Source organism: Theobroma cacao, chromosome 4, assembly GCF_000208745.1.
Source record: "Theobroma cacao cultivar B97-61/B2 chromosome 4, Criollo_cocoa_genome_V2, whole genome shotgun sequence".
Classification (NCBI taxonomy): Eukaryota; Viridiplantae; Streptophyta; class Magnoliopsida; order Malvales; family Malvaceae; genus Theobroma; species Theobroma cacao.
The window spans coordinates 20,391,421-20,419,178 of NC_030853.1; the positions used below are offsets into that span (position 1 = coordinate 20,391,421).

A 27,758-nucleotide genomic window follows, 5' to 3' on the forward strand; every position below is an offset into this window, starting at 1 on the left:
TACTATTTATCTTATTTTTATTTTAAAAAAATGTACTAATTAAGTAAAGAAAAACTCTTATTAATAATCTCTAAACCGACTGCTTATTGAAATGATACCCATGATATACCAACTAACTCAACCCAAACCCAATCTTGAAAGTCCAGACCTTGACCCGAAAAAGCCCAAACCTGGCCCTACCAACTGCCACGTCAGCCTCCGGCCCTCCTTCAACCTTCATTTCAAGAGGGTTCTGGATTTTACAGAGGGGCTTTTTAAGCTCCAAAGAAAAAAAAAAAAAAAAAGGAAAAAAGGTCCAAAACCTTCCTCCTTCGCTTGCTTGCTTCAATCCAAAATAATAATAATAAAAAAAGAAGTCGAAAGAAGAAGAGCGGAAATAATGGAACCAGAAAAGGCATTGGAGGCAGTGAAGAGCGGAGCAACACTTCTCCTTTTAGACGTTCCTCAATACACTCTTATCGGTATCGACACTCAGGTACGTTACAAATTGCCAAACTCTGTTTGTTTCTGGAGAAACTGTAATAAAGAATGGAAATAGAAAATCAAATTTTAATTAATTCGGTTTTAAATTCTATTTTTTTCTCTCGTTTGCAGGCGTTCTACGTGGGGCCCGCTTTTCAAGGAATTAAAATGATTCCTCCTGGAGTTCATTTCGTCTTTTACAGCTCTTCTACAAGGTTAAAAAGTTCTTTGAATGATGCTTTGTTGTACTCTTGGTTTGAGCTCAAATATGAGAAAACATTTAAGTTGATAATTAAAGCTAGTATTTGCAATAGTGTTAGTTAGTAATTTTAGTATCTTGGCTCAATTATCCGGGTTGTGCAGGATTCATGAATAACAAGTGTTTTGGGTTCTAGTGTTATCGATATCATTTCTTTTTATTAATTGATATGCAGAGATGGCAAAGAGTTCTCACCAATTATAGGCTTCTTTATGGATGCTGGCCGCTCTCAGGTTTGAACTTCTTTATTCATTTTTGCTAAAAATTTTCATTGCGTAGTTGCATTATTATAGTATTATATTAAAATGGAAGTTGCCAATCATTAAAACCACTAATGCTTCTAATATTTAAAGAGATTACCAGAAAAGAAGTGGTGGGCATGATAGTGCTTGGATTGCAATACAAAAAGTTGACAAAAAGAAAAGTTTTTATATATTAGATGTATAATGCCTATATGTTTATTGATGTATGATATGGATTGTATGCTGCTGTGGTATTGTTCGGAATAATATTAGAGTTTTGGTTTGGGCGTTTGCTTGTTCCTCATGGAATCTGGCAAGTCCATGACCTCAAGTAGACGGTAAAATCTTGTTGATTCATCTCAAAGACTGGGAGCAATACTAGAGTTGAATGAGTATATGCTATTATTGGCAGGTGGTTGTTCGTAGGTGGAATCCACAAGAGGAATGCTTACTTAAAGTGTCGGAAGAAGAGGTTTGAATTCTTATTAAGTGTGTTTCCTATATCGTTGTTGATGATGCATGTGCAAATTAATATCATAGTAGACTGATGATTAAAGTATTCTATGATATGGAAATTTAAGCCTTAAAAATATGAGGGAATGTTTGTCATTCTCATATGGCACCTCTTTCACAAACTGCTAACCTGCTAAATAGTTCAGGACAAATGCATCTTTGAAACAAAACAAACTGATTTTTCAACTGTTCTATCAAGTTTGCTCACGTATTCTCTTTGCTCTGCTTTAAGTTCCTCAGGTTCTGCCTGTTCTTGCATTCTGACAATTAAGCAAAAACGTTGTTGGTCGATGCACACTTCAAGCACATATGTGCATAATCTGAGACATTCCATTTAGTGGATCTAGGAGTTTTGCTGGAACTTAAATAAACAATCTGATCCTTTTTCTTAATTGCTAGATTCTTGTCCCTTATTTCTTTAGCTTTTTGAATTGGAAAACTGGACTTGAGATTTGGAAAATTGATTTCTGCAACCCTATGTTAGTGCTGTGAGATATTCTAAGGTCAATGCTTGTCTTGAAATTTTGACAAAGCTATGAGTTTTTACTGGGCATCTTGAGGAATATGGTCTTATATGGGGCGCAATGGCACAATATGATCCAGATAGTTTGCCCCATGTAGTGGGAAGATGCTTTGTTTGTTGTTGTTGTGGTGCTGGTGCTGATGCTGATGTTTTTAGTCCTTACTAGTTTAAATATTTGCTTATGATTTGCTTAAGTATTTGTTTGTTTGAAATACTTCTCTGCAGACAAATGCTTATGATTTCTGAGGATTTGAATTGAGATGGTCTTTATGTAAAATATTAAGAGCAACTTGTTGTTTTTCCTTTTATAATGAATGTAATTATTTTTTCTTTATTTCTGTTTTTAGGAAGAGAGATACAGTCGAGCAGTTAGAAATTTGGAGTTTGACAAGCATCTTGGCCCTTATGATCGAAGCCATTACGCAGATTGGAAGAGATTGTCTAATTACGTCACAAAAAGCACCATTGAACGATTAGGTTTCTTTTATTTAGATACAGCCTTTGGTTTACCACATGTTTGGCACCGATGCTAGGATGTTTCTACTTTTGCTTGTGTATAAAAGTTCATGCTTTGAACACCTTCTTGGTTAGCTTAAATTTCTGTGATAATTTCAATCATTTTTCTTGGTTTAAACTGGGGCATATACAGTGTGTATATAGATTAAATTTGGAAACATGTGCACTAGTAGACAGCTCATTTAAAACAAAATTTTCAATGGGAAGATTATTCAACATCTAACAGTGTGCAAAATAGTTCTTAAGAGTACAATTAACATTTTTTAATAGAGTGATAGAGACTTGAACCTAGTATGCCAGCTTGTTATTCTTGCACTAAAAAATGGCTCCTCAAAGTAAAATTCTTGTGACTCATGAAATTTCTTGATTGAGTGTCATTGAAATGGGGTGTTTGACTTGTGACTACCTAAGAGTTCAGTATCTATCTGATTGGGGTGTTTAACTCGTCGCTGCCTAAGAGTTCAGTATTTATCTGATACTGGTCTATGTTATGAGTTCCATGTTACATTGTTGATTTTCAGTGATTTAAGGACTTTTGATGGGTTTAGGAATATAATATATGCTTTGATGATAGTGAGCTTAGCATTATCCAACGTGATACATCCAATGTGCAGAACCCATTGGAGGAGAAATTACAGTCACATGTGAATCTGGGATGCTGAAAAATACTCGTAAGAATGCCATGGAGAGAGCTTTAGATGAGCATTTGAGGAATAGTAAGTTCTCCACACCTGGTGAGAAATCTCAGAGAAGAGGATGCTACTACACACCAATTCCACATATCGTAAAGCGCAAAGGAATTGAAAGTGGCCAACTTACTTCTTTGAATCTTGACAAGGCAAGTTTGGCTAAATATTATGTTTTAAAAGGCTTCAAAACATAATAACATGTAGATATAAATGTTTGCTTCTCAATTCAGACAGAACTGTTAGAAACCTTACTGGTGAAGGATTATGGTGGCTCTGAAGACTCACTTCTTGGGGAGCTGCAATTTGCATTTATAGCATTTTTGGTATGAACTGAATAACATGACATTTTCACTTAAGAATTGTTATATCGTTTGATTTTTTTAACATAAAAAATCATGCAGATGGGGCAATCACTTGAAGCTTTCATTCAATGGAAATCTTTGGTCAGCCTTCTGTTTGGCTGTACAGAGGCTGTAAGCAGCTTTTTATCTGCCAATTTTTGCTTCATTTCTGAACTCTTGAATTTAAAAATGTGGTTTTTTACTGTTATATTGATTTTTTAAATGACCCTTTATAAATGGTTGACATATACCCTGTTGGTGTGGCATTCTATCACTAACCCCCCTGATTATATCTTGAAGAGCCACTAACCCCCCTCTTGTTTCAAAATGTCCCTTTTCCCCCTTTGACTTCTAACTCTGTTAGTCATACTGTAATCTATTTCATACCCCACAGCCACATCGTCTACAAAATGCCAGGTAACATTTGCAGACAAAAGTGCCTTTCTTCACTCTCATTTCCTCTCATTTACTGTTGCTCCATAGTCTTTGACGGCTTTGTATGCCGGCCATCCTCTTTCCTCCTCTTGCCTTTTTTCTTTCTTCTGTTTTTTTCCCAATATTGAGTTCTCCTTCTCTCTTTTTCCTCCTCTTCCCCTACCTGTCTCCTTTTGTTTCGGTATGAGCTGTCATTCTCTTTTTCTCTCTTAGATAATGAAAGGAATGGGGCTGTTTTAAATTAGTGCTTAGTGGACTCCATTACTGGTATTCCACTTAGTCTCTCATTTCCCTTGCCGTTATTCCCTTCTTTCCTTTCAATTTATTTCTAAAACAATACATTTTAAATGTTTATTATCTTTTTGAAATTCTTCATAATTGTTGGTGAAGATGATTGAGTTAAATTTTTATTTAGAGGTTTGATTTTGTGGGTTGATTTCATTGTATGTGTTGCAAGGAATGATGGTTGGGTGGTTGATAGGGGCTTCATTTCACTGAGTTAAATTTTAATTTTCTTGGAATTGATTTTTGTAGATTGATATTGGAGGCCTTGTATTTGAAAATCAAAATCTATGTTGGAGCATCAAATGCGTTTGATGTCTTGAAACTCCAGATGCTACTTTTGTTTATTTGTTGCTTGCTTTATTCAATCAAGTTCTCCTTTCAATTAAGGATTCCATTAAAGATTTTATACCAGTTTGACTCCATCATTAGAGATTGAAAGCTATCTGGAAAGAATCAAAGAAGCACTACAGAAGGAAAAGAAAACAAAAATTATAAGGAAAAAGATCGAAACAATGCTTAGGGAAGAAAATGGACATTTTTGTCAAAAAACTATAGACCTGGCATTTATGGATGATGTTGTTGTGGAGTCTAAAAGAGGTAACGATTCGACTAACTGGGAAGGCCAAGGGGGGTAAAGGGGTGTTTTGAAATAAGAGGGGGGTTAGTGGCTTTTCAAGATGTAGTCAGGGGTGTTTTTGTAATTCACCCATTTATCACCTAAAAGGGGTAGGGGGAAAAAGTGCAAAATGTTGTTAGTTGCTGCTTGTTTGTCTTTTCTCTTTTCTTTCCTATATAACTATGTCATCTTCATCCATCTAATTATTGTTATCATTATTGATTGATAGAGATGGTTTTCTTGTTTCTTGATTAGGCAGAAAGTATTTTGATGCTTCCTGGATGTGCTAGTAGCACTCTTCTCGTAAAAGTTGTCATACAAGTGATTGCAAACCTGAAGAGTTGAATGCATTCCAGTGTTAAAGCATAATAGTGAAAAGGGACTTAAATACATTTGAATATTAAGGCTTTTATCCTTGCTTACTCTGGTGTAATATAAATTTTTATCTCATCATGGTTATAGTTTCTTCAATTTAGCCTCTGCATATGACTTGGCTTTAAAAAACTGCTACTTGTTGCATTGGGATGAGTAAAATCTGCGATATTGTAGATTACGAAGAATAAGCCACTTGATGTCTATGAAGAGTAAGTTACTCATGTAATAACATCTAATATCAAAGGTTAAGTTAATTGATCTTCTATTGACAATGGGGAGATTTACTGAATAAGAAGTAAACTGACTAATCAGGTCTTCTTAGTTTATCATCCTGATTGATTGAACTTTTAGCATTCTGAATAGACAGCCAATGCCTGATAAGGAGTGGAGTTAACCACATTTCCAACATATCTGGGACAGTTGTTTCCCTGACATGAAGCTGCAACATAAAGGAAGCACTAACTTGAACAAGAAACTATAGTAATATTTGATGCTTGATCTTGAACAATTTTATTTTTAAGGTATCCTAGGTGTGCTCTTGGACATCCAAATAAATCCATGCTAATCACTAATTATGCTTCATCTCCTGCATAAATGTTTTATTGGCTCCATTTTTCAAAAGGCTTGCATTTTCCTTCATGTATATCCAACTTTTTGTTATTGTTAAATTCTTAATGTGAGTTTGTAGCCAACACATTTGCTATTTTTTGCTTTGTCCTTCACTTTGCCATTTTATATTTTTTGCAGCCTTTCCGTACAAGGAGTCAGCTGTTTACAAAGGTAATTTTCTTGAATTGATTGTCTCTATGTCGGGGGTCCTTCTCTTGGGCAAATTTGTCCTAACAAGTGTAGTTCCGTCCATTGCGGTAATACTGTAGTGAAGAAAATTTGCTATTCCATGCAATTTTATGCATACTGATTTGGAGCTATATTTTTCTCTCTTTCAGTTTGTGTCAAATGTCTGTCAAAAACGCATTTCGGCTTTTTCCTGTATTGATGTTCATATTTTAATGTTAATATCTGACATGAAAATGGCTCGTGACAGTTCATTAAGGTCATTTACTATCAACTGACATATGGACTTCAGAAAGATAGCAGAATTGTAGAGGCAGGGGCATCAGCAGTATTAGATGATTCATGGTTTTCTTCTGATAGCTTTCTGCACCACCTTTGCAAGGTAGTTTACATGATTTGTAGGTGCATGGTTGTTCTGACTGATTATTAGCATGATTATGTTGCCATGAGATAATTGAAACCTGCATCTGTCTGTCAAACTCTGGCATTGCTTTTAGCGGTTGGAGCACGTGACTTTTCTGTTTTGTTTTGACCTTGTTTCACTCAAAGATTAAAGCAACCATTGTTCAGCAACATTAGCCTGCTCTAGACGAAACAAACTGATTTGTGGTTGGATGATGGAATTACAGGATTTCTTTTCATTGGTGCAAGATGCTTCAGTTGTTGACGGAGATCTTCTCTCATGGGTATGCGTACTAAGCTTGGCTCCTTTCACGTAGTTTTTCATTGGTAAAGGAGAAAAGATTTCCATAGTTATTGATCTGATATTGCCAAAACATGTTAAAACTAGGAAAGAGTTTCTCACTTTGCCCATGTCTTCCACACACTCTCTCCCTTCTCTTGACAAATTGTCTGGGCTAGGTTTATTATTCATATTCTATTTCTCTTGCATCTTTAACTAATTATAACTGTTATTATGATCACCTGAAATTTTCATTTGTGGACGAAATGCCTTAACCTACATCTGAAATTTGAAGATCCAAGCTTTAGCTGTTGTGGCATCCATGATAAATTCAAGCTAATTACCAATAAAGACAATCTGTGTTACTAACTAGTGTGTATTGGAGTATGAGTATTGTCAATTCTTGTCCATTCCCCTGCATTTCCTTATTTGAATTTCAGCTGGAGTAAATTATGCGAGGTGGAAATCCTGACTTGAGTGTTTGAGCCCTTGCAGACAAGGAAATTACAAGAGCTGCTTGAGAACAGGTTAGGATGGGAGTTCCAGCAGAAAAGTGGAGTTGATGGAATCTATTTTGAAGAGGATGATGAGGTCCGTGTGTTTAAGTAATTTGCATAAGATCCAAACCCTCTCACTCTCTTCTCTTCGTCTCTCACCATTCTTTCACTTGTGCAGTATGCTCCTGTGGTTGAGATGTTGGATGAGCCAAGCGAGTCTTAGAGGGTAGCACCATGATTCTCTTTGTTAAGGTGTTGGATAAACACACTTTTATGGCATCTGAATCACCCTTCAACATCACTTTTAACTTAGTCAAATGTACCCCTAAGTGTTATTAGTTTATTTGTAGGGTTGGCCAGGTGTATATGGCGCTCGTAAAGAACCATAGAAATTTTGTATGTTAATTCATCATGTATAGAAACAACTTCCTAGCTCCTTTCGTGTTATTGCCCAATTTAGCGCTTTTTATAGCATTCTTAATGCAGGATTATATAAAGTTATTAAGTTATATCTTAATAAATATGTGGTAAATTTCAACATTCGTTTGTGACATTTAAACTCTTTCTAGTCGTTGGATAAAGGTTATTACTTACTGGACCAACTGTTTACAAATAATTTTAATACCCCAAGCTATCATTGCACCGGTAACATTGACTTGGGCTTAAGCTTCTGGGTTAATTTTCCTAGTCAAGGTTAATAGATAAACTTAATTTTACAAATAGTTGTAAGACCCCAGGCTTTCATTGCACTTTTTGAGTTAATTTTCTTAGTTTTTGTTTGCCTGATATTTTTAATATTTATTTTTGGACAGGTTCCTCGTCACTTAAACTTTTGAGTTTATACTTTGGTCTCTTGCTCAAAGTCATGTTTTGGTTATCAACATTTATGGAAGTTAACGTTTTGGTCACTTAGCTATTGGAAACTTGACTTTCTAACACGTCAATTAATGTCAATGGACCTCGATTACGTACACATTTTCATGTCAACTCATCTATCATGTAGCATCATACATGTGAATTAACCTTGGCATGTGGTAGATGAATTGACATGGACAAACCACATGCTCAAGGTCAATTAATTTGTCATATACACAATAATCTAAAGCATTAATTTTGAAGATATGTTGATTATAAAAACATGATTTTTCAAAGTTGAGTGACCAAGACAAAATTTTTTAAAAAATTAGTGATCAATTGGGTATTTTACTATTTACTTTGTATTCTTAATTTTTTGTTTTCAATTCACTTTCTTTTTTATTCATATTATATACATATATATATTACAAGTATCAATCAAACGGAAACCTAATTTATGTAATCGAGAAAGTTTTTTTTTTTAACTTTTAAATAATTCAATCCATAATTTTGAGATGTTTTACAACTGCTCCAGGTTTTTTTTTAAAAAAAGATTGCTACCTATCTACAACTACTCTAGGTTGCAGTGGTAGAAATACATATTTTATTTGGGTGTCTTTCGCATTTTAACTTGGTTCTAATTTTAATTTACTCTTGAATTTGGTTTGTTTTTATTTTATAATAAATGGCTTCATAGAATTAGAGAATTGATTGCATGAGTTCATCATTTGAACATTAAATCAGAATGATGTATATCCTTTATCTATCATAAATCTTATCATTTTTATTTATATTCTGATTCTCCAAATATTAATTGTGGAAAATAATCAATGATAATTTATTTTTTTTTTTATGTTTTGACCCAGGATAATTTACATTGTATAAAATTATGTAGCTTCCCTTTATTTCTAGTTGGGATATGCATGTGATACTTTACTCTCTTGAATACTTTTTTTTTTCTTTTTATGCTTTGAGAATACTATATTTTCATAAATAATTGGTAGTACTTCTTAAATATTGATGAATATTACTTGATATTTGTAGTGTAATAAAAAATGAATATTAACTACATATTTTATTTTTTATTTATTTGAAGAGAGAGGGTTTGAATCTTATTATTTAAGAATTAATTTAAAAAGTTCAGATGCTGATTTACACATAAAATAAAATATTTACACAAAAAATAAAATGCTATGCAAGAGTAGATGTGCATGGTGCCTCGCAGCTCGATCCTCAATACTATCTTTCACAATGTTTAGGGAGGATGAGTTCCCTTGAACATTGGCAAAGCTCATCCATGACAATGCTTATGCAATCATTTCTTCTGAATCTTCCATGTACCCCACATTCTTTGGGTGATCAATGTCAATTCGGCAATTATGATTTCAGGAGTATGATATCATATTTTCTTCTCTTGGGTTAGCAGATTTTCTATTATTATGCATGCTCATTATCAACGAGGCCTTCTTTCAAAGGCAATAAGAAGGCTTCATAACAGCCACCATTGTACAGTGTCTTGAGTTTTATCCACGAATGCATGAGTGAGAATTTTCATAGGCGGCATTGCACAAACTTAGAACTTGGCTCACAAAATATTATTATTGCAGAAACCCTAAAACACAGTAATCATTTTAGATAAAGGGTAGAAAAGATGAAAACACGATCATGGAAAATACCTGAAAACCCTAACAAGTTAACCTGATCCTACTGCTGCTTTCTCTCAAGCATTTGTTTGAACCAGTAAGCTGACATCTTCGGGTACCTCTTGAGAGTTTCGAAATCAACGTATACCATGCCAAATCTAGAGCTATAACCCAAAAGCCATTCAAAGTTGTCAAGCAATGACCAAGCAAAGTAGCCAGTCACATTGGCTCCATCATCCATAGCTCTCTTCAATTCCTTCAAGTAGCTTCTATAGTAATTTACTCTTTCTCTATCGAACAATGCTTCAGGAAATGTGACATTGCCAGGGTTATCCATTCCTGCCATTAATACAACAAATTAAATTGAGATTTAAACCTTGGTTAATTTACAAAGATCAGGACTAGGTTTTTCTGCCTTACCATTTTCTGCGAGAATTACATTGGGGTTTCCATAACGCTCTTTTACGTATGTGACAGCTTTGTATATGCCCCATGGAACTTGGTACAGCCATCCAGAGTGAGCCTGCAATTTTCTTGGTGCATTAATATTAACACTTCTTTTGCTAGGATTTGCCTTAACAATTTGATTGAACATTGCTAGTCAAATATTAAAGAATTTTTTTTCCAATTTTTGATTAGTTTTGGCAAAGTCAATGATGCTAAAAGATTACCCGACGACCAATTGGCTCTCCCCAACGTTCAACTGTTAATTGCAAACACAAACAGGTAAGTTCCATATTTTTGGTCAACGAGATAGGAAGATATGATCAGAGGACTTACAAGCAAACCCAACATTCCAATCCTGTTGGTAACCAGTCACATTGGGCTTAGGCTGATGCGGGTCATACATGTAGAAAGAGGTGTAGTGGTTGATACCAATAAAATCAAAGGAGTTTTTCACAGTCTCGACATCACTTTTGCTGAACTTTGGAAGCCTTTCTCCTACAATATTTTGCATTGTTTTTGGATATTCTCCATATACAAGGGGGTGCAAGAACCTGCAAAATAGAATTCACAAACATGCCCTCTTTAGATTAGTAGGCAGATCTATTCTGGGGCTCTGGATGTCTTAGTGTTTCATTCATTTTACTTTATGATGACTCCTGTTTGAATCTTCACAAGACAAGAAGAACGTATAGGCAGTTGCATTTCTTAGTAAGTGTTCAGGAATTTTACCATCCGATATGGAAGTCTCTTGCTCTTTGTGCTGCATAGTTGTCAGCCTTTCCTCTTGTCAGAGGTTCATACCAAACAAAGTCCAAGAGGATTCCAATTCTTCCCTTCTGTTTAGTCTGAAAGAAGCAAATCAAATCATTCAAATAAGTATTACATTATCAAAGAACAAATAGATTCGAAAACCAATTAATTGAGAACTTCAGAATGATCACTACTTGATATTTTTCGCGGTATCTTTTAGCAGCTTCAGCATGACTTAAAATCAAATTATGTGCTGCAATATAAGGCTCAGTTGCAGAGTCTCCAGCAGTACAATTTCCAAATGGCTTTGAACATCTACAAGGAGGATTGATGCCATTGTCAAATCCAAGAGCAGCAATTACCCTTGGTTCATTGAATGTCATCCAATTCTTTACTCGATCACCAAATGCCTTGAAACAGAAATCTGCGTAATCAGCAAAATCTTTCCTGCAAGATTTAAACACCTTTACAAATCACTGTAAATTTATTTTACAGTTTAGATAATCTTCTAATCTAAAGTGATAGCCTCTTTCACATAACAAAGAGAGGTTGTCTCTGTACTTACACAACTTGGTCTCCCAGCAAACCTCCATATTTCTCCTGAAGTGCAAGTGGGAGATCGTAGTGGTACAAATTCGCATATGGGGTAATTCCTACATAGATAGATATTTCATCCAGTTTACAAAAGTATAGCTAGGATACTGCTACTATTTTTCTATTCAAATTTTTGGTATCTTCATTAGCCATCAAAAACCTTAGAGTCTAAGGTAGTGGTAGACACATAAATTTCTGTTATGCTCAACCAATAGTCTATAGTATTGAAATTAATACCTTTCTCAAGCAAGGCGTTGATCAATCTATTGTAGTAGGCAACTCCCTTCCAGTTTACCTTTCCTGTCCCATCTACATAAACCAATAAATATGAGCAACAATTAGTCAAAAACTGGACTGTGTATACAAAATGTTATCAATTCAATGGAAGGTTGATATAGACATGGTAGATAGTGTATGTACTTGGAAAAATTCTGGGCCATGAGATCGAAAACCGGTAGGCATCAAAGTTCAACATATGCATCAGATTAACATCTTCCGGCAAGCAGCAGGAACAGTGGAAAACGGTATTAATATCTTTGAGTAGTCCCAACTCTCACATATGATGCAGAGATGAGGCTGATATAACATGGTGATCGTCCATATACCTACCTAGATCTGATTACTTGGAATACAAGCCTTTGAATTAATAGAAACAAGGTTGCTTTTCTTACAAGGAAAAGTAAAGTGCTAGCTAGCATTGGTAAAAGGAAAAAGCCATACCTTATAATGGTGATACTGATCCACAGAAACTTCACCTGTAGCATTATCTACAATATTTCCTGTTGCATATATCACATCCCTTCTTTTAGCATTAGCATTTAAAGTCTTATTCAAAAAGACCCAAAATCATTTCATTTAACCTGGAATATTGACAAAGACATCCCATATGCTACGTCCTCTACCCTCCTTGCTAGCCATTCCCTCAACTTGATATGCCGATGTGGCCGTCCCGAACACAAAACCCTCCGGAAAAATCTCTCTGCTCAAGCCTCCGGTGTCCAACCGCTGTGTCTTAAGATGGGACAATGCATCGGCATTTGCGTTCAAAGCAGTGCTAAACAAAGTGAGTGACAGCAGCAACAGAATTACTAAGGTCGTCATGGTGACAAGGCTTTTGGGATAAAAAAACCTATCAACCTGTATTTATAGCGGTGGAGAAGGATTTTTTTCGATACGTGAATAACAAAAATCCCATTTTAATAGATTAATAATTGAATTAGAACTTGATTTTGGAGTGGTTTTATGCTCAATTTTTTAAGAGTCAAGGGACTATAAATAAAATCAGGTAATGTAATCTATTATAATCTAATCTAAGTAAAATCCGTTCCTATTAGTTTTGACACTTTATATAATTGTTACCATACTTTATTCTCTCAAAATCTATTTGTTAGGTTGTTTTCTTCTTTGTATCTCCACTTTTATCAAGAATCTTTGAGAAATCGACTTGAGTAAACAAAAAAATCTCTTTTCAGATTTGAGTAAATAAAGACCAAAAGGGTCATAATCCAAGTTGAAACCAACAAATGCAGCTAACAGAATGAGATTGGCTTTGGTCAGTGGTCTAACCGTATGATTTGGTTTCAACATTTCCTTGTCATGCATTTCATGAAAATCAGCCAAAAGGTTCTGTATGCAATTCTTGATTTCTTTGTCAGATTTTAGAAGTATCATAACCTTATAATTGAATAAAAATCTAAGCCTAAAGCTTGCTCGGACCCTATTTTACAATGCTTTTTGTAGTCAGTTTTGGTTAGCTGCAGGTGGCTAGTTTCTGAACAAGATTCCTTTACTACCCGGTACAAAACATTGAACATTGTCACTTAAATATATGAGCACACTATTAAACCAAGAAGCAACTCAAATGCATTATAAACATATATGGTAGCTGGCCACCCCTGAACCAGGCCAAAACTCACGAGAAAATGGTGCACATGGACTCTGCCTACGGTGTCAAAAGGTGTCAATTCTGTGAGCCAAGTCAAATCACACTTTTTCAGTCCGAACCACTCTTCCTCTGCCATGGAGCATGCTCTGTCACACTATTTGCTGTGGGAATCATGTCTTTATAAGCAAATAAACCTTCAAAAGTTTGGTGCTGAAAAGGGGAACAGAATACCTCAGAAATAGAAAACAAGAGTCGACAAAATTAGCATTCTCCTTTGGTAGGAACACTGTCGAGAATGTTAAGAACTGGTTTGGAGCTCGAAAAGATTGAGGTTTCTTCTCTTTCCACTTTTTTCCTCCTTTTCTTTCTTTATTATTGCCTTCTGATGGCCATTCACTAAAGCTTTTACCTTCCTTTTTTTTTTAACAGACATATGTGCTCAAAGTAAACATTAACTGTGAAGGGTGCAAACAAAGGGTGAAGAAACTCCTCCGGAAAATTGAAGGTGCTTATTGCACATTATCTGACTTTTTCTTTATGTTATTCATTCTGTTCTAACTGCTGCATAGCTTTTTTTTTTTTTCATTTTTTCATTATTTTCATTGATTGATTGTTGTTATTTCTATGCTGTTTTGTTATGGAAATTACTGTTTCACTGGTTAGCTGAGATGTCTTTTGGTTCTTGTTTTGGATTCAGGGGTTTTTTCGGTTCATATAGATGAGGAAAACCAAGTGGTCAAAGTAACAGGAAAAGTTGATCCAACTACATTGATCAAGAAGTTGATCAAATCTGGTAAACATGCAGAGTTTTGGTCCCCACGTAGCCACCTCAAATTCATAAAAGATGACAAGAACAAAAACCAAATGCAATATCTAAGGGATGGTATCACTGACTCCAAATTTGAGCATGAAAGTACCTTTGGCTATGAAGTTGAAGATGATCTTGGAAACTATCTCAACAACAACATTGGCAAAAACTCCATGACAGGTGAGGTTGGTCAGAATTTGATAGAAAAAACAAATTTGCACAGTCTGCACATGGGACGAGAGGATGAAGACACGTTTGCCAACAATGGATATATGATATCCATGATGGATCCTGCAGGTTTTGGAGGCAATCGTGCTGGTTTTGTTGGCTTACAAGGACAAGAATTTGGTATGTTTCATGAGGTTCCATCCAGGTTGCCAACTTATGAATATAATCATCTACCATCCATGATCAAAACCAACTTGCAGCGTGGGTACCACCACAATAATCCATCTGCACATATGAACACTTACATGCAGGACGGGCACAACAATAACAATATGATAGCTAATTATGACAACATATACATGCACCAACATGATATGATGAGTTATCTGTGTCCCCTGACTCCTCCATTTACTGGTTATGGCATTAGTTCTTTGCCACATTATTAAGGACCAAATACATGTACGCAAGAGAGAAACAGTGACTATGAGGCAGCAAAAGAAAGAAAAAAAAAGAGTAATAGAGAGAACTATTTGGTGATTGAAAAGAATTTAAAGCGTGTAATGTGCTAATATGGGAGAAGGGTCATCTTCATATCTTCAACCATCTTCCATAGTTTAAAGGGAATAGACAATTGGCTTGTATCCACTGCCTTCATATGTTGTAGATGGTGTTTTCCAGTTTTATGAAGGCAAATAGGAAAAAAGGAGTGACGGTAGAATTGAAGAACTATTTAGCAACTCAAAATAAATGCAAAAAATTTACCATGACATTCAAACCAGAGCAAACCTTGCCTATGACTCAACTCAAATTTGTTTTACTTTGACTTTTGATCAACTCAGAAAAACAAGACTTTGCTCAAAAGGTTATATAAGTTGTATACAGAAAGAAACATGAGATAGATAAAGATACAAACTAGAGATTGCTTCAGAAGATGCAAAATCACAATAACCGAAAGTTTTGCATGATTCAGAATCTAACGCAGTATCCAAATTTAATCGAAAGTCCCTTGCATTTGCAGTTTCATGTTAAGTGGTCTTCAAAAGCATGATAATACCAATAATTTGACAGCTAAACCCAGCGAGGTCCCCTCTAATATGGTAAAATCATCACTTCAATTCTGAGCATTATAATTTTTGTACCTCTCGTGTGCTTGTGTATCCTTGAAAAACTAAACATTTCAATTTCATAAGTTCCCCTGTTGAAATAGGACTTGCATTGAAAACCACATCAATTCATGCTATTAACCTTAAGATTAGGTGTGACTATTTTCTATTAGGACAGCTAGCTTACTGTCAAATTATGATAGCTATGCATTTAGTGAATGACTTATGCGATGATTAGCATGTAATCTATGATTAGCATGTAATCTTGTGCCTAGCTACTATTTTGAGCTTGCTTAGCAAGTTTGTAAAAATATATTAGAGTGAATGAAGCTGAAAAAAAAAACAGAGATTTTGCATAACTTTTTTGGTTTTTCTCCTTTCCATTCCTTGCACCATTCATACTAAATGTTTTGTATTTATGGTATGTCATAAAGACTCACAAAATACAACATGATATTAGAGCTTTCATGGTTTTAAAGGCACGTTAGCAAACCTTTACAACCTATACAAGAAAACTAAGCAACCCTCACTTCATTAGAACATGGCTTCAAGTGGCAGCACTTCATCCTTTTCATCACTATTTTTTAATGAGGAAAATTATGCTATTTGGATAGTTAAAAGAAAAGCCTTCCTTAGAGCTTTCAACCTTTGGGAAGTAGTTGAATAAGGAAGAAACCAACCCCACCGTAAATTAAATGAGATAGCATAGTGAAGAAGTGACCAAAAGATACTAGGCCTTGTCATATATTCACATTACTGTGACGAATATAATATTTACAAAAATCATACCTTCTGAAACAACTAAGGAAGCTCGAGATAAGCTCAAGGAGGAGTTCCAAAGATCAGACAGAACTAGACAGATGTAAGTTTTGAACTTAATGAGACAATTTGAAGTGCTAAAGATGAAGTAGTGAAGGATTATGTGGATAAGCTCGTGAAGATTGTCAACCAAGTGAGGCTTCTAGGAGCTGAGCTTTCAGATGCCAAGATAATGGAAAAGGTGCTCGTTAGTATTCCTGAGAGATTTGCATCAAAAATTGCAGCTCTTGAGGAATCAAAAGACCTCACCATGATGACCTTGCAAGAGTTGGTTACTGCTTTTCAAGCTTCTAAAGCAAGAAGGCATATTAGATTTGAAAAGAGCACAACAGTATTGCAAGCAAGGTTTAAAGAGAGAAATGTTCTCCACAACTCCAATAAAAAGTCTCCAAGTGAAAAGAAAGACCAAGAGAAGGTTGCTACTTCAAATCAGAGGCAACAAGGTAAAAAAATCATAAATACAGTGTGTTTTTACTACAAAAAGACTAACCATGTTGAAAAATATTGTTGGTTTAAATCAAATGTTAAGTGTAGGAGGTGTAATCAGCTTGTTCATGGGGAAAAAGTATGCAAGAACAAGGGAAATGTACAAAATCATTAAGCTCAAGTCTCAAAAGAAGTTGAACTTGCTGAGGAGCTCCTTTTCATGGCTTTAAAAGGCAATATAAAAAAGTCTAGTGAAATGTGGTTAATTGACAGTGCATGCTCTAATCATATAACTACAAATGCATCCTTGTTCACCTCCATTGATATGAACAAGAGTGCAAATATTGAAATTGGAGATGGAAAGCACCTACAAGCACTAGGTAAAGGTATTATTGCTGTCACTACACCAAATAAGGCAAAGTATGTTCAAAATGTGTTCCTAGTGCCTTAAGCATGTCAAAAAATACTTTGTGTTGGCCAAATTCTTGAGAGTAAGTATATCTTGTTGTTCAAGAACAAAGCATGCACTATACTTGAGCCTTCTGGTAGACAGCTTATGACAATTAGCATGAGAAACAAATGTTTTGCATTGAATTGGTAACATGTGAGTTTGAGTGCAGTTGAGAAAGTTGGCTATAATGTGTTTGAGCTATGGCGTAGAAGGTTTGTACACTGTAGCTACTCAACAATGAAATTGTTAAATTTTGAAAATTTAGTGACAAAAATGCCCCTCATACACGTTCATTCAAAAATTTGTGAAGTTTGTCAATTGGGAAAACAAACAAGGTTCCCGTTTCCTTTGAAAAGCACCAAGAGAACATTAGAAAAGCTTGAACTTGTGCATTCTAATGGTTGTGGTCCAATGGATGTTGAATCACTCAATGGCAATAAGTACTTTGTATTGTTCATTGATGACTACACTAGGATGACTTCGATTTATTTCATCAAGCTTAAATCTAATGTGTTTCAGTATTTAAGAAGTTCAATGCTTATGATGAACTTCAATCAGGGTGCAAAATTAAGAATCTTAGAAAAGATAATGGTGGAGAGTATTCCTCTGTTAAGTTTGATGAATTTTTAATTGCTGCAGGCATCAAGCATTAGTTTAGCATTACCTATTCTCCCCAACAAAATGGAACTTGTGAAAGGAAGAATAGGACAGCGTTAAACATGGCTAGGTGCTTGTCATTTGAAAAATCAATGCCTAAGTATTTTTAGGCAAAAGCTGTCAACATTGCAGTTTATCTATAAAACATACTTCCAACAAAGGCATTGAACAAAATGACACCTTATGAAGTTTGGCACCATGTTAAATCAGTAGTGTAACATCTCGGAATATTTGGTAGCATCTGCTACATTCATGCGCCTAAGGCAAAAAGGTCTAAGTTGAAACCAAAGGTTGAGGTAGGAGTGTTCTTGGGATACAGTTAACAAGCAAAAGGATACAAAGTATTTAATTTGAAGTCCAAGAAAGTTCAAGTGGCCAAAGACATAAAGTTTGATTTGCATGCATAGTGGAATTGGAAATCTTAAAGTTATTGAGACTACTAATGACAAGTTGCTTGGTCCAAGGACAATACCAGAAGTGGTTCAAAAACCTAATGAAGATTCTAAAGATACTGAAGTTGCTGTCAAAGTTACCAGGACACTAGAAAGCACGTATAACAAATGCAATATGGCCATTACAGACCCCTACAACTTCTGCTGAAGTTAAGGATCTACCATATTGGCAGGCTACAATGAAAGAAGAGCTAAGTGCGATCAACAAGAACAAAACTTGGTCCTTGGTTGATCGAACAGATTCTATGAATGTCATTGACACCAAATGGATTTTTAGAACCAAGTTCAATGCTAATGGTTCAATCAACCAGCATAAGACCAGGTTCGTTGTGAAAGGTTATGCGTAACAACTAGGAATTGATTTTACTGATACATTTGCACTAATGGCCAGATTTGAGACAGTTAGACATTTACTTGCAATAGTTGGTTCATCATCTTGATATCAAGTCAGTATTCTTGAATGGCGTTCTACGAGAAGATATTTATGTTGAATTACTTGAAGGGTTGAAAGTCAATGATAGGGTCAACAAGGCCTACAAGCTGCATAAGGCCTTGTATGGTCTTAAACAACCCTCTAAAGCTTGGTATAACAAGATGGACAGTTATTTGGAGTCAAAAAGGTTTTGTAGGAGTGTAAATGAACCTACACTTAGATGGCATTTGGTACTTTGCAATGCAATGTGATTACAAGTAATATGATTGCAAACAATGTGATTGCAGGGAAAATAACATTGCAGTGTTTGGTATAAAAGCAAAGTAATGATTAAAATGCAGGGTAAATAATATTGCAACATTTGATTTACAAGTATTTTGCTCGGAATATAATGTCAATTTCTAGGATTACCCCCATTTATTAAAATGAAAGTTTAATATACTTGTATTTTTTATTATTAATTTTATATAATATCATTTCTTATATATATATATTTTTAATGTTATATATGTTATTTTCATTTTTTATTATAATCTTGTATATTTTTTTTCATTTCTTAATATAATTTTCTATATTAGATAGTTTATTTTAATTTTTTTCCTTTAAAAGATAATATATATTTTATTGACAGTCACCATGACTACTGAAAATAATAAAAAGACATCTCTTGAAATCTATGTATAAAAAAACAAATTATAATATTGCAAAATGTTTTTAATAAAGTAACAAAGTTGAAAAGTAAAAATGTCATTAATAACATTACAGAATGTAATGCAATCTGATTGCATTGGTTTTAGACTATAATCACATTACATGCATTGGTTGTAATGTGATTGCAATGCAATCTTACATTGCAGTGATTTGTTACAAAATAAATACTGTAATGTGATTTAATTAAGCACAATATAGGGAATATGCTCTCACTTCCCTCATACCAAACCTTTATGTCTCAAAGGTATCAAATAAAGTTGATGATTTTCTTGTGTATAAGTGACCTATTTTGTTACAGGTCCTGAAAGAAAACTCATAACTCAGTTCAAGGTTGCCATGAAGATTGAGTTTGAGATGACTAATTTGGGAAGAAAGAGATACTACTTGGGATTATATATTGATTAGTATGACTAGGGCATCTACTTTTATCAGAAAAACTATATTATTGAAGTTTTGAAAATGTTCAATATGGAGAAGTGCAAACAAGTTGAAACTCCAATGGTTATAAATAATAAATTCAATGATGCTAATTCTCTTAAACTCACTGATCCTTCTATCTACAGAAGCTTAATTGGTAGTCTACTTTATGCATATGGATCAAAGCCTGACATAATGTTCTGAATGAGTTATCTCTTAAGATTTATGCAAAGCCCTATTGTTCAGCACCTTTCAACTACTAAGAGGATTCTAAGATACTTACAAGGCACTCTTGACTTCGGCTTACACTTCAAACACTTGAATGAAGTGAAATTATATGGTTACAGTGAGAGTGATTATGCTGGAGATGTTAGAGATTTCAAGAGTATCTCTGGTTATATGTTCTTCTTAGGAGGTGTTGCATTTAGTTGGAATACTAGAAAGCAAGAAGTGGTAGCTCAATTTACCGTTAAAGCAAAATATGTTATTGTTGTAGCTGCAATAAACCAAATTGTTTGGCTTAGAAAATTGCTTCTAGATTTCAAGTTTGATCAACAAGAAGCAACTAAATTGTTCTTGGATAGCAAATCAGCAATTGCTATTGCCAAGAATCCTGTATATCATGATAGAACCAAGCACATTAATGTAAAGTTTCATGTCGTTCAAGAAGCAAAATAATGAATGAAGTCAATTCAGCTACTGCGATTCAAATAAGCAAGTAGCAGATATCTTCACCAAGGCATTACCAAAGGAGAGGTTTGAAGACCTTAAATTGATGCTAGGGTTTTGCAAAGCAAGTCCTAAGGAGGAGTGTTGAAATAGGACTTGCATTGAAAACCACATCAGTTCATGCTATTAACCTTAGGATTATGTGTGACTATTCTATATTAAGGATAGCTAGCTTACTGTCAAATTATGATAGCAATGCATCTAGTGAATGACTTATGTAATGACTAACATGTAATCCTATGCCTAGCTACTGTTATGAGCTTGCTTAGCAAATTTGTAAAAATATATTAGCAAGTAAATGAAGCTGGGAAAAAAAAAACTATAGTTTTCTGCATAACTTTTCTGGTTTTTCTCCTATCCATTCCTTGCAGCATTCATACTAAATGTTTTGTATTTAGAATATGTCATAAAGACTCACAATATACAACATCCCCCTATCATAAGCCTTTTTATTTTAATATGAGAAAAGGAGGATTTGAACTCAGCTTTTGAGTAAGGGATAGATTTAAGGCAGCAATCCTCTCGTAAGCTTGTAGTTTATATAGAACAAATAGCAAACTTTACAAATATTGTTGAAGAACTGTAATATCATTCCAACTCTCCAGGCAATCGTAACAGACTGATTTTGTGTTAGATTCAAAGAAGTAAAATGCTTCCAAGTTTAGTCCATCATGCTCTTTCTTTTGTGGCCAGTTTGCATCATGCTCAATAATTAAAGTTTGTAGATGCTTTTATACTGTTATACATATTCACTTAAAACAATAATCAAAAGTCAAAAAACTAAAAAAGGATAAAAAAAAAAGTTTTTCTCTATTGTGTTATATTATATCAGACACTTTACCATTTACACATCCTAATGACAGACGTGCAATCTGATGCTTCCCTCCAGACCTCAATAGAAACCCCATGTACTTCTTAAGAGAACTCTAGTATTTTTCCTTTTTTTTACTCATCAGAAGCCTCAGTACGAACAACATTTGAAAAATGGTCAGTTGCAAACAATGAGTTAAGGTCTTCTGTGAGTACTTTTTAAACTGCATTCACTAGTTTAGACAACCCTTTTTTTTTTTTTTGAAAAGCGTTTAGACAACCCATTAATGGCTGACATATGTTGAAAGTCATAAATTCATCAAATTGCAATAAGAAATGACAATTATGACATTTTACTTGTATATACAATGTTTATGCTAATAAGGAAGAAGAAAATTGGAATCTAAACTTTAATGGTACGTTTGGTTGGCGGAATAGACAGGAATGGAATAGAATAGTTATTATGTGGGAATAGAATGAGATGGGAATAGAATAGAATAGTTATTACTTAGTTTGGTATGACAAAGGGAATAGACCAGGAATAATTATTATGACTTATTGTAGTGTTTGGTTGGTAACAATAATTTTGGAATAAGAAAGGAATAGAAAATAAAAAGACAAAAACACCCTTTATTATTTATGTGACATTTTATTTTTATTAGATTTTTTAAATATTAATAATCTAGAATTTAATTAAAATATTAATAATAAATCATTTAAATATTAACATTTATTTAATTTAAATATTATTATGATTAATTTTTATTTTATTTTATTTTTAAAATATTAATAATTGATAATTTATTTAAAATATTAATAATTGATAATTTTAATATTAATATTTATTTATAATTTAATTATTTATATTGTAAAATATTAATATTTTATTTAATTTAAATATTATGATGATCAATTATTTTATTTTATTTTATTTTTGAAAATTAATAATTGATTATTTATTTAAAATATTAATAATAGATAATTTAAATATTAATATTTTATTTAATTTAAATTTTATTATGATTAATTTTTTATTTTATTTTTTAAATATTAATAATTGGTAATTTATTTAAAATATTAATAATTGATGATTTAATTATTAATATTGTTTATCTAATTTAAATGATATTATGTTTATTTATTTTTAATTTATTTTGTTTTTAAATAGGAATAATTTATAATTTAAAATATTAATAATTGATAATTTAAATATTAATATTTTATTTATAATTTAATATTAATATTTTATTAAAAATTGGAATCAAGTGAGAGAAAGAGGAGAGAGAAAAATAATATTTTATACTAATAAAGTTGTAAATTTTCAAACTTATAAAGGGTATTTTTGTCTTTATTAATTTTTAAATTTATTCTTCAACCATGTAATAGCTAATACCATGGGGGAGGGTGGTATTAGCTATTCCTTGGTTTTAAAGGATTTTGAAGAATAGCCATTCCATAGGAATGGCTATTCCTTGGATCATTTTCCAACCAAACAAAGGAATAAAAATTCCTTGGGAATAAAGGGGGAATGGCTTAGCCATTCCCCCAACCAAACATGCTAAAAGTTTGGGCCAAACTAGACAACAATATGAGCTGTGGTAGTGCCAAGCTCTAAAGCAGAAGGGGAATCTGGCCAAACAAAAGCAAAGATGCCAAAAGCAGAGGAGAAAGTGGGAACACTGGGGTAATTCTTTGACTTTTGATCAAAATCTTGCATCAGGAATAAGGAATTATAATATTAAATAAAAAAAATTAAGAAGTTACAATGAAAATTTTAAGCATGAATGTGAGAATTGGTTCTTCTTGGACACTTTGAAGTTGCCTGAAAAAACTATGGTAACAATTTCGGTATGTTGCAAATTAAGGAATGTTTGTAACCAATTAAAGCCAACTGGCGATATTTTTCCATATCTATAATTTTTGGTTCAATGTATTATCCCTTTATTTCATTGTGGTTATCTGATCATCTCCTTTTGATTCCCATTTGATCATACAATAGACTTTCCTCTTTTTGATTCCAATAGCAACATACAGTAAATTTTTCTTGCAGCGGCTCATGCTTTTGACTTGGTGGTTTTGACACTTCTTTAATAGGAAATAAAGTTCAAAATTCAAATCCCTTTTCTCTTTAGACTTCCTTGTTTGTACAACAAAAAATTCTTGCCAAATATACAACTGTATTATTTTTTAAAAAATAGTAAATAAAACAAAATTTATATATAAATCTATAATCTAGAATGTACATTTGAAATACCTCCCCAATCATAAACCAACAAAAAAAAAAAAAAAGAAAAGAAACAAATGAAGTATAAAATAGTAAGAGGAAGGGAAAAGAATAAATGGAACATTATATCAGACTTCCCACTCTTATCAGAACTTATATAATGTGAATCTAAGAAGTATGGACTTTTTCACTTTCCCAATACAAGAAAAGCTAAAGAAAATAGTAAAAAAAAAAAAAAAAGTAGTTTTCTCCTTTTTAACAAAAGCATGTTGCAACAAAGCCATTATTAGTTGTCACATGAGAGAGCTGCTGTCACTGAATTCACCTTGTACATCTCTGCTAATGTATCGTGGAGTCCATCCCGATGAGATAGGAGTGATATCAGCGGTGTTAGTCATGCTGCTAGAGGTGATGCTGAAACTGGTAGGTGGTGGCATAGATGGCCAAACAAAAGCAGGCTTGAAGGGTGGAACATGGGGTACAGTCATGGACCCCGATATAATCTGAAGGATTGCCTGTGTTTTAGGCCTTTCACTAGCAATAGGATGTGAACATGCTAGACCAAGTAACAACAATCTCTCAGCCTCTTCAACTACATAGTCATCACCTAACCTTTCATCCACAGCCTCAAGTATCCTCCTTTCTCTATGTAGCCACCAAACCCAATCTACCAACAGTTGGAATTCACCTATTTTAGTCCATGGACGCTGCCCACAAACCACTTCTAGCAACACTGCCCCAAAGCCATAAACATCAGACTCCCTGGTGGCCTTGGCAGTGTGGAAGCACTCAGGAGCAATGTAACCCATGGTGCCAGGCACTCCTTCCAGCTCTGCATAAGAAGTCTTCTCGTTTTCCAAGGCCCGAGCCAATCCGAAATCACCTAACCGGGCATTGAATTTGGAATCCAACATGATATTGCTAGCCTTAAGGTCCCGGTGCACTACTTTTTGGTCATATTCATTGTGAAGATAGTGAAGAGCTGATGCTACTCCTGATATGATTTTGTACCTCAAATTCCAATTAAGTGTTGTCTTCTCCGGCCCACAAAATAGATGAGTATCTAAGCTCCCATTTGGCATGAAATCGTATACTAAAAGCAACATACCATTCTTGTGACACCATCCTGGTAAATTTAAATTGCAAGAGCACATGTGATGAAGCAGCTATAACAAACTTTATACACTGATTGAAGATAACTGTTACGAATATAATATGCCTTCGGATTCTTAGAACTGAAGCTACCTAACTCTTGCACGTTGGCATGTGAAGTTTCATTGGACAAGACCAATAAAATGATTTCAACACACTGACATTTTCAATGTTTGTAAAGAAGAGCTGTTTTTTGAGTTACAACCTAAACCAAACCTGATCATCCTCAGTGCTTATTTCGCTTAGTAACCCCCAAAAATATACTTTATGTGCTATCGACTATCAAGTGCTGTAGACATTTTAGTATTTTACTCAAATGGGTAATTTAAAATTGGAATATGAAAGTCAATTATAATTTTTTATTGTAAATAAAAAAATGAACTTCACAATTTAATACAGATATGGTCGATTTTTCATTGTGTTTAAAGAACTCTCTCTCTTTCCTTTCATTGTTAAATATGACACGTAGTGACATACACTACAAAATTAGATACCTTGTATTTTTGTAAAACAGACTGAGAAAGATTTCAAGAAAGAGGGGGAAGGGGAAGAAAGCAATGGCTAGAAACTAATTATGAGTTACTATAAAGTACTACGTTTTTCAAATCTGTAAGTAAACTCTTTTTTCTAAGATTGATGGGATCGCCTAATTTGTCTAAGAAAGACAGTGAATTTGGCAATTAGCAGATAAATGTCAATGTCTAAATCTAATGATAGCATGAGAGAAGAGTTGAAGTATAGTTACCTAGCAAGCGCACAAGATGCTTGTGGCGCAGCCGGTTGATGATAGTTAGCTCCGCCAAGAAATCATCTTTGCCCTTAATGTCCCTGGAAAACTTCTTGACAGCAATTGCCAGATTCTCCTTCTGCAGCAGCCCTCTATAGACCACCCCAAATCCTCCCTGACCCAACTTATGTTTATCATCAAAATTGTTGGTAGCCTTTTTCAGATCTCTAAACCGGAATTCCCTGGGAGTTCCTGGAAGACTCTTGAGTGCTCCCAATATGTTAGGATCAGATCTGGCCCTCCGTTTCTTGTACCAATAATAAGTCAACCCTCCAATTCCAAGCAGTAAAAGTACCACTAATGGAACTCCAATGGCCAATCCAATTTTGAGCGAATGTTCTCCGTCGTTCCCATCAGGAAGCACCTCTATTGTCAAGTTCCATCTAAGCACACAGTTAAGCTGAACATTGCTCCCTGTTGATGCTGAAAACCCCAAATAGGATTTTTGTTTGACAAGACTGCTGAGATCAAGATCAGCACTCAGGACTGGCTTGGAGGGCCTGGAAGGTGTCGGGGAGGTCTGCTCCTCCTGCTCTGCCATGTAAACCTGTATCGACTTGTTTTTACCATCATATTGGATCCACACCACGTAAAACTTGGTACCATTTGGAGCAATTTGGATGTCAAATTCGGACAAAGACACAGTCTTATTAGACCGAACACTGTTGATGTTTAGACCAATATGGTTGTCATCTGGATCAAAATCTTGTTTAAAAGTGTCGAGTTCGATAGCTACAAGTTGGTTGGAGGAAAGGCCATCGGTGGATCTGTTTGTCAATCCGAGATATTGACCAGAACTACCAGGAGGAAGGATGAGGTCAGGGGCAATCAAGAAAGTAACACCTTCTCCAGGAACAGAGTTATTGACTCGAAAAACATTGATAAGAAAGGACGTATTAAATGAAGCCACAGTAGGAATCGCAATTTTCTTGGGATCTCCATCCCAGAGCTTAAAAGTTTGATTCAAGAAAATTCTACCAGACCTGTTGCTGAGACTGAAATTACCAATGGAATCAGGGGTAACTTGAAGGGCACCATTGCTGATTGTAGCTGGCTGTATAACTGCGAAAAAGTTGTAGTAGGAACTGTCAAATGGCCCATAATGGAAGTCTGATGTTTTCAACATCTGGGTATCTGCCATAGCCACCATCAAATGGAAGATGATGACCCCAATAAGCCATACCACTTGACCCCTCATTTTCACAAACTATAGCGGCTGAACAGCCAAACCCAATACAATGAAGAAGGAAGATGCTGCAAACATCAACCAAGAACCTTTTGACAATGCTTCGGCCAGTCTCTGTCTCACTATTTCGTTTTTTCTTTTCTTTTATGTATAATATAATACAAAATGCCCCATCCAAGAAAGAGAGATGATTTGAATAGGCTTTTGGTCTTATCGATTGGAACTTTGCAATAAAATATTGTCAAAGGAATTATTTAATTGCTATCTACGCGCTGCTCAGAATTTGTTCCTTTATGCCTTAAAATTTCAATGCTTTTCTTTTTTAAGAAAAACTTTACTTTCCCTCCCTTGCTCACGTTGCGTCCAGCTGCAACTTTCTTGGTTTACTTTTTTTAAATCTCTTTCCTGACAAAGCACTTCCCTGGTTTTCTCTTTTTTTAAATTCCTTCCTCCCTGTGAGCTGTAATCATTTCTCTGCAAAGGTTTGTGAAAATTCTTTTCCTTTTTCTAGCCTTTGCATAGACAATAAATAATTTGGTAAATTTTAGAAAAAATTGATTTGGTAAGTTATTTTGTTTTGGATTATTATGGATACTAATCTTTGCTTTCAAACTTATATGGATAAATGGTGTCATATCAGTATTAATAACTTGTGAACGACAGCCAGCCATACATATTTTTATTTCTAATTTCCCTTTTGTGTTGGAAGCCCATAAAAAACCGTATTTAAATTTGTACCCAAACCTATTTTCCAGTTTGCACCAAGGTACAGGGGACATGGTCGTCGAGCCAAAAGCTTACGGTGGTCATGCTCACATCTATCTTACCAACTCGATCATCAGGAAAAAATTGATATTTTTTATATGAGTAGAGTATATTTTTATTTTTTAAATTTTGATTAAAATTATATAAAAATTTATTAATTTTTAAAATAAAAAATTTATTTTATTTTTTTTGTTAGACATATAGGTACAATCGTTGGCTAACGTTAATATTTTTTTTAATTTATTGATGTTATAAG

The 27,758-nt window shown here is 34.2% G+C and overlaps 3 protein-coding genes across 3 annotated transcripts; 1 reads left to right on the forward strand and 2 right to left on the reverse strand.

The window, feature by feature from the left end:
* On the forward strand, positions 246-7,768 carry LOC18601928 (protein AAR2 homolog). Its single transcript, XM_007033023.2, has 13 exons — positions 246-475; positions 595-677; positions 897-954; positions 1,376-1,435; positions 2,347-2,476; positions 3,130-3,353; positions 3,435-3,527; positions 3,606-3,677; positions 6,004-6,036; positions 6,302-6,433; positions 6,681-6,737; positions 7,229-7,324; positions 7,409-7,768. Exons 1-13 carry the CDS (start codon positions 380-382, stop codon positions 7,451-7,453), a joined length of 1,179 nt encoding a protein of 392 aa, XP_007033085.2. The 5' UTR covers positions 246-379; the 3' UTR covers positions 7,454-7,768.
* LOC18601929 (beta-glucosidase 44) lies at positions 9,704-12,620 on the reverse strand. Its single transcript, XM_018119251.1, has 11 exons — positions 12,380-12,620; positions 12,241-12,298; positions 11,940-12,016; positions 11,757-11,828; positions 11,491-11,578; positions 11,120-11,372; positions 10,905-11,020; positions 10,509-10,726; positions 10,400-10,431; positions 10,149-10,251; positions 9,704-10,067 (listed from the first exon to the last, which is right to left on the reverse strand). The coding sequence occupies exons 1-11, from the start codon at positions 12,618-12,620 to the stop codon at positions 9,790-9,792; spliced, it is 1,536 nt and encodes a 511-aa protein (XP_017974740.1). The 3' UTR covers positions 9,704-9,789.
* LOC18601932 (probable L-type lectin-domain containing receptor kinase S.5) lies at positions 23,682-26,962 on the reverse strand. The gene is made up of 2 exons (XM_018120313.1): positions 25,510-26,962; positions 23,682-24,738 (listed from the first exon to the last, which is right to left on the reverse strand). The coding sequence occupies exons 1-2, from the start codon at positions 26,747-26,749 to the stop codon at positions 23,906-23,908; spliced, it is 2,073 nt and encodes a 690-aa protein (XP_017975802.1). The 5' UTR covers positions 26,750-26,962; the 3' UTR covers positions 23,682-23,905.

Excerpts from the sequence above, each read along its gene's own strand:
- LOC18601929 (XM_018119251.1), bottom strand. The coding sequence starts at position 12,620 with ATGACGACCTTAGTAATTCTGTTGCTGCTGTCACTCACTTTGTTTAGC. Across the intron at positions 11,829-11,939 it reads ATGGCCCAGAATTTTTCCAA|ATGGGACAGGAAAGGTAAAC; the intron begins GTACATACACTA and ends TGGTTTATGTAG. Across the intron at positions 10,727-10,904 it reads AGAGACTTCCATATCGGATG|GTTCTTGCACCCCCTTGTAT; the intron begins GTAAAATTCCTG and ends TCTATTTTGCAG.
- LOC18601928 (XM_007033023.2), top strand. The coding sequence starts at position 380 with ATGGAACCAGAAAAGGCATTGGAGGCAGTGAAGAGCGGAGCAACACTT. Across the intron at positions 955-1,375 it reads TGGATGCTGGCCGCTCTCAG|GTGGTTGTTCGTAGGTGGAA; the intron begins GTTTGAACTTCT and ends TATTATTGGCAG. Across the intron at positions 1,436-2,346 it reads TTAAAGTGTCGGAAGAAGAG|GAAGAGAGATACAGTCGAGC; the intron begins GTTTGAATTCTT and ends TTCTGTTTTTAG.
- LOC18601932 (XM_018120313.1), bottom strand. The coding sequence starts at position 26,749 with ATGAGGGGTCAAGTGGTATGGCTTATTGGGGTCATCATCTTCCATTTG. Across the intron at positions 24,739-25,509 it reads GCATCTTGTGCGCTTGCTAG|GATGGTGTCACAAGAATGGT; the intron begins GTAACTATACTT and ends TAAATTTACCAG.